The sequence below is a fragment of the Neoarius graeffei genome, chromosome 19 (assembly GCF_027579695.1).
Source record: "Neoarius graeffei isolate fNeoGra1 chromosome 19, fNeoGra1.pri, whole genome shotgun sequence".
NCBI classification, from domain to species: Eukaryota; Metazoa; Chordata; class Actinopteri; order Siluriformes; family Ariidae; genus Neoarius; species Neoarius graeffei.
Window position 1 is genome coordinate 56,117,812 of NC_083587.1, and position 14,200 is coordinate 56,132,011.

The 14,200-nt window shown below is 43.4% G+C and overlaps 2 protein-coding genes across 2 annotated transcripts in view; one reads left to right on the top strand and one right to left on the bottom strand.

Moving 5' to 3' along the window:
- Positions 1-14,200, bottom strand: part of hmgn2 (high mobility group nucleosomal binding domain 2) — a 419,610-nt gene that overhangs the window by 283,541 nt on the left and 121,869 nt on the right. The gene's annotated exons all lie outside the window — the stretch shown is intronic.
- ago3a (argonaute RISC catalytic component 3a) overlaps positions 1-14,200 on the top strand; it is a 113,713-nt gene that overhangs the window by 77,792 nt on the left and 21,721 nt on the right. Inside the window, 8 exon segments of the mRNA XM_060900327.1 lie at positions 2,039-2,186; positions 2,341-2,460; positions 5,553-5,675; positions 8,094-8,227; positions 8,338-8,522; positions 8,865-9,024; positions 9,972-10,062; positions 10,166-10,360. Coding sequence (XP_060756310.1) covers positions 2,039-2,186; positions 2,341-2,460; positions 5,553-5,675; positions 8,094-8,227; positions 8,338-8,522; positions 8,865-9,024; positions 9,972-10,062; positions 10,166-10,360 — 1,156 coding nt within the window.

The following is a 14,200-nucleotide window of genomic DNA, read 5'->3' on the forward strand; positions in this document are numbered from 1 at the left end:
ACCACAAAAAAAAGTCTGTCCCTGAACACAACTTGGATATATTTAGAGATTTGAACAAGTACTTTTTATTCTCATGTTAAGTAATTTGTTTTGTGGCAGATCAACCTAGCCTAGTAAACTAGACCCAACCGCCTAGTGGCCAAAAATATTTTTGCCTAGCGAGTGGGTCTAGCCTCGCACCATATCAACAAAACACCCCGGGCATCAAATCGTGCCCGCCAATCACAACACAAGGTTTTTGTTTGGATTCTTTGGGCGGGCTTTTGCAGGAGTGACGACAAAGCTGCGTGACGCTGGAGAAAGCGCAACAGGAAAGATGGCTACGGCTAGTGAACAGCGCGCGTTTGACTCCGCTTTGGAATCAGTTTTAGAAGAATTAGACTTGGAGTTTTCGTTGAAACATGAGCAGGAAGAGGCTCTCCGCTCATTCCTTTTCAAGAAGGACGTTTTCGCTGTTTTGCCGATCGGCTACGGCAAAAGTCTGATCTACCAGCTGGCTCCGCTCGTAGCCAAAAGGATGGGGCTAGTTTGTGCAGTACGAAGAATTAATAAACAGCTTTGAAACATTACTTTTTGATTGTTTCTTATTTTCCCGTTATTTTAAATTTAAGGGAAATTATTTCACCAAACACCACTAAATAAAAACTCTCAAAAACAGTTTAAGCAAACCCTTGAAAAACATTTGAAAAAAAAAAAAGTGTATGTTAAGTATGTGGTACAGACTCCAAACTTGTGGTCATTATCTCCAAACTTCTTAATATCTAGAACCTGTTTTTTAATTAATACGCATTTTGAAAAATTTATTTATTTCAAGGCCTCCCCCAATGCTTTCTGTCGCTCTGACTACGTCACAGTCACTGTTGCGCTGATTGGTCAGAGCGTTGGCCTATACGCACAGAGACAGTTTGAAAGACAGCGGTTTGTTCCTCCTACCCGCTTCGGAAATGTCTACGAGCGAGGCCAGACTAAATATTCACCTTTAGTCTGGCTTGCCAGGCTAAGATCAACCCTCATCCTTTTTTTTTTTTTTTTTTAAACTATCAAAGTCGACGCAACTGTTTCCTGTTTAAAAACAATCTCGCAAACGTGTGAAAATCAGATAATGTGATAGCCTAATGAGCTAATAGGCCAATTAGCCGTTACTAACTTTGCAAAGCAATGCTATTGTTCATTAGTAGGTGCGTTATTTTTCTCAGTGAGAGTATGATATTAATATGCTGCTTATATTTATCATTTCTAAATTTCTTTAAAGGAACAGTCCACCGTACTTCCATAATGAAATATGCTCTTATCTGAATTGAGACGAGCTGCTCCGTACCTCTCCGAGCTTTGCGCGACCTCCCAGTCAGTCAGACGCAGTCCGACGCGCTGTCACTCCTGTTAGCAATGTAGCTAGGCTCAGCATGGCCAATGGTATTTTTTGGGGCTGTAGTTAGATGCGACCAAACTCTTCCGCGTTTTTCCTGTTTACATAGGTTTATATGACCAGTGACATGAAACAAGTTCAGTTATACAAATTGAAATCTAGCGATTTTCTATGCTATGGAAAGTCCGCACTATAATGACAGGCGTGCTTCGGCAGCGCATTGATACGGAGCTCAGATATCAATGCGCTGTCGAAGCGCGCAGAAGGTGTTAGTACGCCTGTCATTATAGTGTGGACTTTCCATAGCATAGAAAATCGCTACGTTTCAATTTGTGTAACTGAACTTGTTTCATATCACTGGTCATATAAACCTGTGTAAACAGGAAAAACGTGGAAGAGTTTGGTCGCATCTAACTACAGCCCCAAAAAATACCATTGGCCATACTGAGCCTAGCTACATTGCTAACAGGAGTGACAGCGCGTCTGACTGACCGGGAGGTCGCGCAAAGCTCGGAGAGGTACGGAGCAGCTCGTCTCAATTCAGATAAGAGCATATTTCATTATGGAAGTACGGTGGACTGTTCCTTTAAGCAAGCCTGATGCACATATGATGCAAAGCATATCATGATTCTCAATCACAGTAACGTCTCCTACCTCTGTTCGGTGCTGCAGGTTCCCCTTGCAGTTGGAAAATGGGCAAACGGTGGAACGGACCGTCGCTCAGTATTTCCGAGAAAAGTACAACCTGCAGCTGAAGTACCCTCACCTGCCGTGTTTGCAGGTCGGCCAGGAACAGAAACACACGTACCTGCCCCTGGAGGTGAGACTTTAATGAAGTTGTTCTCCTAAAAATGCTAATGGTGCAGGTCTTCTAGGTATCACTGCTAGCTTTTGGTCATTAGTTTCACTTCAAAAGCTCTCGTTCACATTCAGGGGTTTATTTATTTATTTATTTATTTCCCCCCCCTTTTCAGGTGTGTAATATTGTAGCAGGGCAGCGATGCATCAAGAAACTTACTGATAATCAGACGTCCACCATGATCAAAGCTACAGCACGCTCAGCACCAGACCGACAGGAGGAGATCAGCAGACTGGTGAGCTCCCCCTGCTGTTTAGAGACAGCATTACATCCTCAATGTGCTTCTGAAAGTGCATATCACGGGTAAATTCAGGAGCAAGATCAGTGTAATTCTCCTATTTTATATTAAACTTTGGTCAAATATCTGTCACATTTTTGCATTTCGTGCAATTGCGCAATACCAGAAAAATTCAGTTGAAATCGAGCCATTTGAGGCGAATTGGTCCGCCTCTGAAAAAACTTGGCATTTGGATTTCCCGGCAAACACTGATTTTCGTGACGTTGCGTGCAGTTCGCCTCCCTCTGAATCCTACGTCAGCGCTGGTTTGTTTGAGAAAACGACCTGGTGGTTTTCTGCAAATTTCTTCAACGTTATCGCGTAATTATTAAAATGGTTAACAGATGTATCGTAGGAGGGTGTAGCAACACCAATCTTGATGGGATTAGTACTTATCGTTTCCCAAAAGACCGGACAATGAGAGAGAAATGGGAGCGCTTGGTCTACACAGGCTGTGCACTGAAACCGTGCAAAGCTCTCGCAGCCTGCTGGCGCTTCCGCAGGTGACGTCACGAATCTGGCTCCAGACTCCCTTGGGATTTTTCCAGACGCGTTTTATTTTTTTTTCTGCTGTAGACAGATGGCCTTGTGCAAAGTTACCCTTCTGGATGAGTGTGTAAAGGGACGTACTTTCATATATATATATATATATATATATATATATATATATATATATATATATATTAAAAAAAAAAAAACGAATTTGGTCCAGGATATGCACTTTAAAGTTGTGTGCTCCTGAGGAGTACCGAACTCCTCAAGCAGGTCCAGAGTGTCGTCTTTTTTTTTTTTTTTTTTCCCCCCCCTGTTTTAACTGGGGCGGATGGGTGTCTTGTGGTCAAAATTGTAAAGTTGACCTTTAGACAAGTATAAGTAATGCGTGATTGTAACAAAGTGCCATTAATATGACCCTGTTTATATCCAGTTTAAACAATATTTCTAATTCTGTAGGTGGTATAGTTCGTCTCAAATAACTTGCTGTTTCTCCTAACCCAAATTCATCCAGCTGAGGCATGTTTGCTTTTATAGTTTTACACTCTGACTACGTTCAGACTGCACCCTGAAACGACCCATATCCGATTTTTTTGCCCATATGCAACCTGTATCCGATTTATTGACAATCTGAACGACAGATCCGATTTTTTCACATGCGACCCAGGCTGCTTGGATATGTGGTCCTAATTCTGATGCATATCCGTTATTTTCACATGCGACTGCAGTCTGACCGGACAGGTCGCATTCATGCGACCTACACGTCATCAACAAGAGACAAACGTCACTATTCTGCGTTGGCTAATCCCGCCTCTTTGGTGGAAAACAACATTTGTACAGTTTTCAGAATTTAAATAGACTTTTTTATAGAATTGATCAAGCTAATGGTGGATTTGGTAGGGACCTGGATGTTGATCTGTTAGCCTGATTAAATAAAACAGTTTCTATAACTGATTTATAACTTAAACCATCCTGTATTACAAGATTTATAAGATTGTTCTGGAAATTTCCAGTAATTTGACACCTTCGGTCTGATTCGTCTGCTGCTCACATTAATCAGATTATTGTGCGAGTTCCGCCGCCGCCACAAAAACCACATCGCCAGGTCTCGCCTCATCTCCATGCTTGACTTGCAAACTTGAAGAGTGCGCTTTTTTTTTTGGTTTACGTATTACGTAGATGTGCTTATTACGTGTCAATTTGCGCATGCGGGACACTTTTGGGTCGTTTTCCGTTCATATTGGAGATCGCATACAAGTCTCATATAATTGGTAATGTGAACGGCCTAACAAAAAAATCGGATATGGGTCGTTTCAGGTTGCAGTCTGAACGTAGTGTTAGACTGTAAGTATTAATTAGTTAAATTAGTTACGGCCGGGTTCTTGCCTGAAGCGATAATCACATCATCGTTTTTTCTTTGCCTAATCAGACGCAAGGTATGCCACAACGCTTGCCAGAGCAGTTGGGGGTTAGGTGCCTCGCTCAAGGGCACTCGAGCCAGTCCTGCTGGTTCAGGGAATTGAACCAGCGACCTTTTGGTCCCAAAGCTGTTTCTCTAACCGTTTTCACCCCCAAAATATAACGCAGCTGTTATCCAGAGCAACTTGCGTTTATCTCATTGATGGATCTGAGCACTTGTGGGTTAAGGGACCCAACAGTGGCAGCTTGGTGATGCTGGACCTGGAGGACAGGGGCATGGGCTAAAGTTTGAAGACGGGATTCTATGTCTGAAGTGATTCCGATAGCAGCTTTGGAAGCTTGATTGATAAGTGGAAGTGTGTGAGAGCGAGAGGGAGAGAGATATTTTTATTATTTTTATATATATGTTAATTTAAATGACTGTCCGTCTGTCTTTCTGAACTAACTGGATTTTCATGTATCTAACATTTCTTTAATTCTCCTGTGAACAATTTGCACATAAATTAATTGGTATACAGTTTGATAAATGAGGTCCACTGTCATCCAAGGTGGCGATCTAATCATGTGACCTTGTACAATTGCTAGACTACTACGTTATAGTCTTTTCGTTCCTCGTTAACAAGCTTCAAGCACCAAACATGTCTCTGCTCGTCAACTCCCTTTGGGTAAGATGAGGATGATGCGTGCCCCCCCTCTCCCCCTCTTTTTAAAAAATGTTCCTGACCCTGATTTAATTTAGTTAGTTCTAAACAGTGCAAGGTGGGCTGTGGGTGTAATGAATTCGACGTCGAGATGTACAAAATGGCCTCCGTTTGCATCTGTGATTTTCTAAAAATAATCTTTTGGTGTTTGTTTGAAGCGCGCACTCGGAGGATTGCAGCTCGAGCCGGTTTTTAGAACCAAAATGTTCCATCAGCGGATGGAATGCTTTTTCAGAAGGAAGCTCTTCAAGTGTTTGTCGTGATCGCACTGCACACGAATTATGCAAATAAATGTAGCTCGTTGACCTGATTTGAAATGATTACTCTAGATTCAATTTTTTTCTGTTTTCCACGCCTTTTGTTCATACTTCTCTCCCTCTCCCCCTCTGATGTGTTTTTGTTTTTTCTTTTCTCCCCCCTCTCTCTTCACCTCCTCAGGTACGCAGTGCCAACTACGAGGCCGACCCGTTTGTGCAGGAGTTCCAGTTCAAGGTGCGGGACGAGATGGCTCACGTGACGGGCCGTGTGTTGCCCGCGCCCATGCTGCAGTACGGGGGCAGGGTGAGCTCAGAGAACTTTCTGGTACCCTTCCTTTAAATCACACTCATCTCTTTGTCGGTCTGCCTGTCTGGCCCTCCACTGGAGGAACTAACCCAGTCTCTAACCTCTGCTGGTGTGAACTTTGTGTGTTGTTGAACAGTAACTGCATCATTGTGTCAGGGTCTGACCGTTTGTGCTGACTGTTAACCAGCCGCCATTATTCGGCGATTAGCCGTCTATCGTTTAAGCATTTTAAGTGCTGAATAGAGAATCAAGAATCGATAGCTTTCACCGTGAAGAGCATTCAGTGTCAAAATGCTTCTCATTTACATGAGAAGATCGTCGGAGTAGAAAGAAAATGGACTCTCGGCTCTGCCTGTAAAAACGATCACCGCAGTGAAATTGATATAAGGCTAATTGCTGTTTTCGCAGCTGTTGTCATGTTTGCACGTGTTCAAGTAACTTCTAATTTCACCACCCGATACATCAATTCACAGAGCTTTCTGATGGCGAATTGACAATGCAGCACACTAAAGGCCAATTTATGCTGACAACGCAGTCCTCACAGAAGGCGTCGCAGATGGCGTCTGCGTAGCCCCCCCCCCTTCGCAGACGCTCTGCGCGCACCTCCCAAAAATTGTGACCACCGCAGAAGCCTCGCAGACAGCGTCGCAGACAAGAGGGCTCTGATTGGTCCACTCTACATCCGCTGTACACGCACTTCCGCTTCCCTACTTTCCCGGTTTGGTTTGTTTTCACGGCCGCCATTTTTAAAAACACGAGCGAAGATGGAGCAGCACGAAGAGCGGTTGATCGAGGAAGTGAGGAAGTACGTACATCTATACGACTCCAGTTCTAGACATTATAAGTAACCGGAGGATAAACACTCCACTAACCACACCCACCAAATACTCCTAGCGATTTCGCGACTTCGCGCCCCCTTGCGTCGTGGCGGTGAATAACATCGCGCACGCCTCTAGACCCCTTTCACTGACGTCACCCGAAACCGGAAGTAAACAGACCCTGCGCCATTTTGGAAGACCAACAAACTCGTGATTAGGGGGAAATAACGGCAGCGGTATGTGAACTCACGAGAATAAAGTGGAGTGGCAAACGACTTAAACAAATCTGAGCTGCTTTATTTATGATTTATTGGCCCAACAGTAGACTTGAAAGAAACCTGTGTGAGACTTGGCAAAAAACTGTGGATATAATGGATGTCTGTGTATGATCTGCGGACACTTTGAGGTAAGCAAACGCAAGAAATTCAGATTTAAAACATGCTAAAGTGGCCCCAAGTTGATAACTGTATGAGGAGCAAGCCTCCCAGACTTCTACAATTTAATAATAATAATAATTTAGGATGGTTTGGAGCTTGCTCGCTGCTGCCAGGTTGGTTGTTGAGTAGCCTGACTCTCTTTTTTTTTTTTTTTTTTTTTTTTTTTCCCCCCCTTGCGTGTGGTATCATTGTTGACGCGAGGTTGTTTTTTGAACATGCCAATGCGGACACGATTTCCCCTGATGAGTTATGACTTCAGACGCAATGCGTGTGTGGAGTCCGCGTGATATGTGCGTAAGATGGGCTTCTCATGTGTTTGGAGATCCGCGCTCCGAGACAAGCGCAAGCACCCCCCCCCCCCCCCCCCCCAAGGGACCCCCTGAAAATATCGGCTTAATTCGAACACTTGGTGTAAACAACAAATAGTTTACAATGTCTGGGTAGCAAACAGATGGCAGAATTGGTGTCCGGTCCTCCTTATGTTTCCATTCTCCTTTGCCGCGAGTCTTATCGTATGGGTCAAACCCATCCATCACAGCCAGTTTCTCCACATACCGCGCCCTTTCTGCAGCTGGTAATGTACTCACATAACCAGAATTATCATCCATCGTGTCACTTTACTCTTGCTCGTACTTTGTTTTATTTTGTGAGTGCATGTACTTGGTCTTCCAATATGGCGCCTAACAAAATCTCGCGGCGCGGTGACGTCATGTGAAAGGGGTCTATTGCTCCCCGCTCAACGATAACAACTATCTGCGAAAGCCTTGTCGCAAGAGCATGCAGAGGCCCTAAGGAGTTTCATTCATTCATTCAGTGCACCAAAGTTACTAAAAAGCCAAAATCTAATTCTTGCTAATTAGCTAAACATGGCTGAGCACAAGAAGACTCCAGTCAAATTAATTAAGAGATGTAAAACAACTCAAAAGCTGTTTTTAGAAATGCATGTTGGTCATCTTTTGATGTTTTGGTATTTCTTTTATTTATTTATTTAGTAATTTACACGCCTGTTTTTGTATTCGACCTTGTGTTAATGTATAGAAGCATTTTGATAGTTTTAGAGTATAAAGTAATAAAGTAGTCCTGCATATGAGCCGTGTGTGTGTGTGTGTGTGTGTATACACACCAGCATGCAGATGATCAACCCTGTGCTTTTCTTGCAGAACCGGACCGTGGCCACGCCCAGTCACGGTGTGTGGGACATGCGGGGAAAGCAGTTTCACACCGGTGTGGAGATCAAGATGTGGGCCATTGCATGCTTTGCCACGCAGAGACAATGCCGCGAGGAGATCCTGAAGTACGTTCTGTGTTCTTATCGCAGTCAGAGTTTGTAACGCGCCTACTAGAGTACTAGAACACGCCACTTACGATCGGTTCTGGCTTTTACTCGCTTTTGTCGTCTCGTAGGGGGTTCACAGATCAGCTGCGTAAGATCTCGAAGGACGCCGGGATGCCCATCCAGGGTCAGCCGTGTTTCTGTAAGTACGCACAGGGAGCTGACAGCGTGGAGCCCATGTTCAGACACCTTAAGAACACCTACGCCGGCCTGCAGCTCATCATCGTCATCCTGCCCGGGAAAACACCTGTCTATGGTACACAACACACACCTCTCACTGTCTGTCTGTCCAGTAACTTTGGTGGAAACGTACCTGAAGTCCGTAAATTATTTAAAATGTTCCTCTGGTGGTAGAAAACCAGCTGTAGGATTCTCTGGCTTGTGAAAGAGTGCGATTGTTGGTTGCTCGCTCTCCTCTCTGAAGCTGATGTTTAAGTCCGTGATGTTCAGCTGGACCACCAGTTGTAGCTCCTTTAAATGTTTCTGACACACAAGAAAAGTTTTCTAAAATTGTCTTGGGGTCCTTAGACGGGAATGTGTTTTTATTTCTGTGGAAAAAATTAAAGGTCATGCTAAAGTGAGTGTGTGTGGTGTGTAGCGGAGGTGAAGCGCGTCGGAGACACTCTCCTAGGAATGGCCACTCAGTGCGTGCAGGTGAAGAACGTAGTGAAGACGTCACCACAGACGCTCTCCAACCTCTGCCTCAAGATCAACGTCAAACTCGGCGGCATCAACAACATCTTGGTACCACATCAACGGTGAGAGAGAGAGAGAGAGAGAAGGGTGTATGTCTTATTAACACGGACAGAAGATGACCCAAGTTTAGAAGATGCAAGAGAGCGAGCTCAAGAATTGTAAGGCAGCTGGGCCATAGAAGGTTCACGCTGCATGCTGCACGCTACACGCGTGTAAAGAAAAGTGGACAAACGTAGCATGACTTGCTCTGGGCCATAGAACGGCGTTCACGCTGCACACTTCACGCGTGAAGCGAGAAATAAACATGCACACTTTTTTCTAGGCGTGAAGATGGAAATTCCAGTCAATGCATGCGGTCACCGCCGCGCCAGCCAATCAGAACAGGTCTAGGGAGATAACTCTATGCTTTCAGGGGAAAACTTCAGAAAAAATATAATTGAATGGTATAATTGAAAAATAGTTCTTCATCGGGATTGTCAAGCAGATTATAGAATGTTCGGTGAAATTCACCACGGGTTTCTCTCAGAAGGAAGTGTTCTCGGCTCCAAATTCTGTTCCTTTTTCTCTTCCTCGGTCTCAGTAAAAGCAGAATGAGGCAATCGTCGTCATCCGAAGAGTCCATATTGTTGGTTACTCGGTCAAAGTAGAACAGACGCAACACGTGAACATCCAAGCATGAAGTTTAATGGCCCAGGGTCCGGTTCTTCACGTGAGCGTGCAGCGTGAACCTTCTATGGCCCAGCTGCCTAAAGATGATTTTTAAAAAATGATTGAGACGAAAAAAAGCGTACATGTTTTTATCATCGTCGGAACTAGGTGCTTCCAGAAGGATAGGAATAGTTTTGATCGTAGAAGTCTTTTGGCTGGTGCCCATGTGGCAAAAGGTTTAATTCTGGTTATTGCAGTTCAGGTCAGTGTTGGATTTGGGTGTAGAGATCGTATTAATCAGCTGCATTAGTACTTACCTCTCTCAAGGGTAGCAAGACAAAAATGTGTGTTTTTTCTTCAGGCCATCAGTGTTCCAGCAGCCTGTGATCTTCTTGGGTGCAGATGTCACACACCCTCCTGCTGGAGACGGGAAAAAGCCGTCCATTGCTGCAGTGAGTGTTTCTCCTTTCCATCTGCCTCGAACTGTTCATTACATCACTTATTCATCATTCTTGTGTCTTTAATTCTCACTCGTTCTTATTTCTCTTTCTCTAGGTGGTAGGCAGTATGGACGCCCATCCCAGTCGGTACTGTGCCACCGTACGGGTACAGAGGCCACGGCAGGAAGTGATTCAGGACTTGGCCTCCATGGTACGTGAGCTTCTCATCCAGTTCTACAAGTCCACTCGATACAAGCCCACCCGGATCATCTTCTACAGGGACGGTGTGTCCGAGGGCCAGTTCAGACAGGTCAGTAACCACGCCCTGTGTCTGAAATCGCTCCCGACTCCCTTTATGGGGAATTACTATATAGAGGACTGTATACAGTATATGTGAGCGAGCTCATTGGTAAAATGAAAAAAACGCCTTCGGACACAAGTCCGTCGCGCTCGTATTTACATCATTACTGTCGCACAATTAAAACGTGTCAGATCAGTCGGCTGGTGGGTTTTCAAAATAATAAATACATGCGTTTATTTAATTTTTTTCGCGGTCCAAATCCTGCGCTCTGATTGGCTGGCGAGCGGGTCCGTATCCTACGGTACAGATCCCGGTTACGGAACTCTGGCGGCTCGCTTGTTCACAACAACAGCAAACGTAGTAGCATTTTTTTTGTCAACTTTTTTTTTTTATAAGATTTATTTATAAGATAATCAAAAATCTTATAAATTTTTTTCCAGCATTTCTCAGGAGAATAGCATTAATTTTACAGCATGGATAGCGATAACAACAGTCTTCACAGCGAAAGTGAGTTTTACTACCCTGAGGAAGAAGAAATAAAATAAAACATTTCAGGAGAAAGCTAAAAACCTGTAACTGTTGCTAACGCCGAGCAAAAACATGGCTGAATCCTGAATGACTCCTATTTGTATAAACAGGGGACTACATAGGCGGCAAAATGTAGTTTTTTTTCCTGCCATGGAAGTGCACTTGTATACCGAGGAGGAAGCCATTTGCATTCCAGCCGTGAATGAGGATTCAAAAGCTCGGCTCGGTTTTCCCTTTCGGGCGCTCTCGTTTTCTGTTAGAATTTGGTAAATCAGGAATTTAGTCCGGAAAGTTTGAAAAAAGTAGGCGGTAATCGTCATTTAAACTCGTTTTTGTGCAATATTTCGTTTGGAAAACAGTTTTCAAAATGGCGGCACTGACACCTGGCTGACACTTGACGTTTCGAAGTCGCGGATAAGCGACGCCTGCCGTGGACCAAATGAACTAAATTCAACACGGCTAAAAAGCGAATAGGCCGATTTAAGTCTCATCTCATTATCTCTAGCCGCTTTATCCTGTTCTACAGGGTCGTAGGCAAGCTGGAGCCTATCCCAGCTGACTACGGGCGAAAGGCGGGGTACACCCTGGACAAGTCGCCAGGTCATCACAGGGCTGACACATAGACACAGACAACCATTCACACTCACATTCACACCTACGGTCAATTTAGAGTCACCAGTTAACCTAACCTGCATGTCTTTGGACTGTGGGGGAAACCGGAGCACCCGGAGGAAACCCACGCGGACACGGGAAGAACATGCAAACTCCGCACAGAAAGGCCCTCGCCGGCCACGGGGCTCGAACCCGGACCTTCTTGCTGTGAGGCGACAGCGCTAACCACTACACCACTGTGCCGCCTGCCGATTTAAGTATGATATTTAATTGCAATTAGTTGCCAATACAAGTTACGATATAAGGTTACTAAAACCGAAACCGTAATTGAATAACACGTTAATTAAGAAATAAAGCAAGTTTAAAAATGACTTCAGCTCTCCTTTAAGTTTTGACTTGAAAAGAGAGCGGGAGTCACAAGATCTAATGTCTATGGGTAACGCGTTCCAGAAGTGAGGCACAGCTACAGCAAAAGAACGATCGCCATACGTCTTGAGATGGTAATCCTCCGGCTTTAAAAGAACACCATTTATATGCTACAGAATTCTAACGGATTTGTCCGATTATTAATATGACCAGGCTTTCTGTGAGGACGTGCCTGTTTTGTTTATAGATGCTCATAATGTAAATGATGACAGGAATGAACTTGTTTCACAGACGTAACTACAATCAATGGATAAAAAGTACACTTTTTTTTAAAAAATGAATAGTAAATTGTAAGAATGGGTAAACTGCGCTGTTGTGTAAGGAATAAAACGCTTCAGGATTGTTACAGGAAAATAATCCTCTTGGTTGGTAACAGCAACTCTGCTTAGCACTGGGACGCGCGCATCACACCGCCCTATCGCTGATTACGTGCAAGACGGTCGTTATGTGTAGCGTCAGTTGACTCGCTGTATATTATCCTGCTTATTACATTGCTACATATATACTGAAATCAGTCATTTTAAACAAAAGCTAGATTTTAAAAAGAATTTTATTGCTTCCACTAATGACTTGGGTTCTGCGATACAGAAATAACATAAGAGCTTGAGAGAATCTTCACAGACACGTGAGAGCTAAGTGCTCCACAAGCTCCAGGGACTAAAATTGAGAACCGGCTATATTTTATGTGCCGACGAAGACTAAATATTATATTATTTGCATATAATAAATACTGAATTACAGCGTGTCGTTTAAGCACTCGCCAAATGCAAGTTTCTCGGTGAGTAGGGTCAAAATGATAGGTTCCTACCTAGTATTCATGTAATATCCAGGAAATATTCGACAAAACTCCTTCCTCATGCTTGTTGGTGGGGTCTGCCATTGCAAAATGAAACCGGAAATGATGGGAATCAGCAAGTGGCAACTTCAGGCGCGTTCGGCTGGGCCGCTTGTGGGGAGAGAGCTTTTTTTTTTTTTTAAAGACCAAATTACATAGAAAATCTATACTTGCATGACTCGCACTTGCCAGATATCCTTTTTTTGGGGCCCCAACTATTATGTGGGCGGTACATACACTACCGTTCAAAAGTTTGCGGTCACCCAGACAATTTTGTGTTGTTTTCCATGAAAAGTCACACTTTTATTTACCACCATAAGTTGTAAAATGAATAGAAAATATAGTCGAGACATTTTTCTGGCCATTTTGAGCATTTAATCGACCCCACAAATGTGATGCTCCAGAAACTCAATCTGCTCAAAGGAAGGTCAGTTTTATAGCTTCTCTAAAGAGCTCAACTGTTTTCAGCTGTGCTAACATGATTGTACAAGGGTTTTCTAATCATCCATTAGCTTTCTGAGGCAATGAGCAAACACATTGTACCATTAGAACACTGGAGTGATAGTTGCTGGAAATGGGCCTCTATACACCTATGGAGATATTGCACCAAAAACCAGACATTTGCAGCTAGAATAGTCATTTAGCACATTAGCAATGTATAGAGTGGATTTCTGATTAGTTTAAAGTGATCTTCATTGAAAAGAACAGTGCTTTTCTTTCAAAAATAAGGACATTTCAGAGTGACCCCAAACTTTTGAACGGTAGTGTATAGGTTATTAGGTATATAAATCGCGATTTCAAGCATGAGTTTAGCGTGGTAGATCCACATTATTATTATTTTCTTTAATTTTTTTTTTTACATCCCATCTAGGAGCCCTGTCCTGAAGATTTTCAGCATCCAGGGTCCGTGTGTCAGTCCTGTCAAAACAAAAGGGTCAGTCAGCACAGATGATGATGAGAGAAATAAAATTATGAATGGAAATAATATATTTTTATTAAATGGGGGGGAAAAATGTGTAAAACAAGTATTGGAGACGATACCTGAGCAGTTTTTCTCAGTTAATTTATTTGAGTAATTTAAAAAAATTATTGAACACAGTGCTATCAAATGACATTGAAATGTACCGTACAGAATCCACACATCAGAGAGCTTTTTAAATGGACTCGCTGGCGGATCCAGAAATTTTCTAGTTTGCATATAGCACAGAGGTGGTTTATCTCAAAAAAAAAAACTACACCAGGGATCTCATGGAGCTATTCGTTTGTTCTAATACTCATTTAGTTCGTACATAAAGGAGTTAAATTATATGGAACTTAAGAATACTTTATGAACAATTGTCAAAATGTACGTAATGTACGGGCCTGGTACATGTGGCGAGTGTTCAGAACAAGTTAGCTAATACGCTGCATTAGTACTGCATTGGGGGCAGCCGTGGACTGAAGGTTAG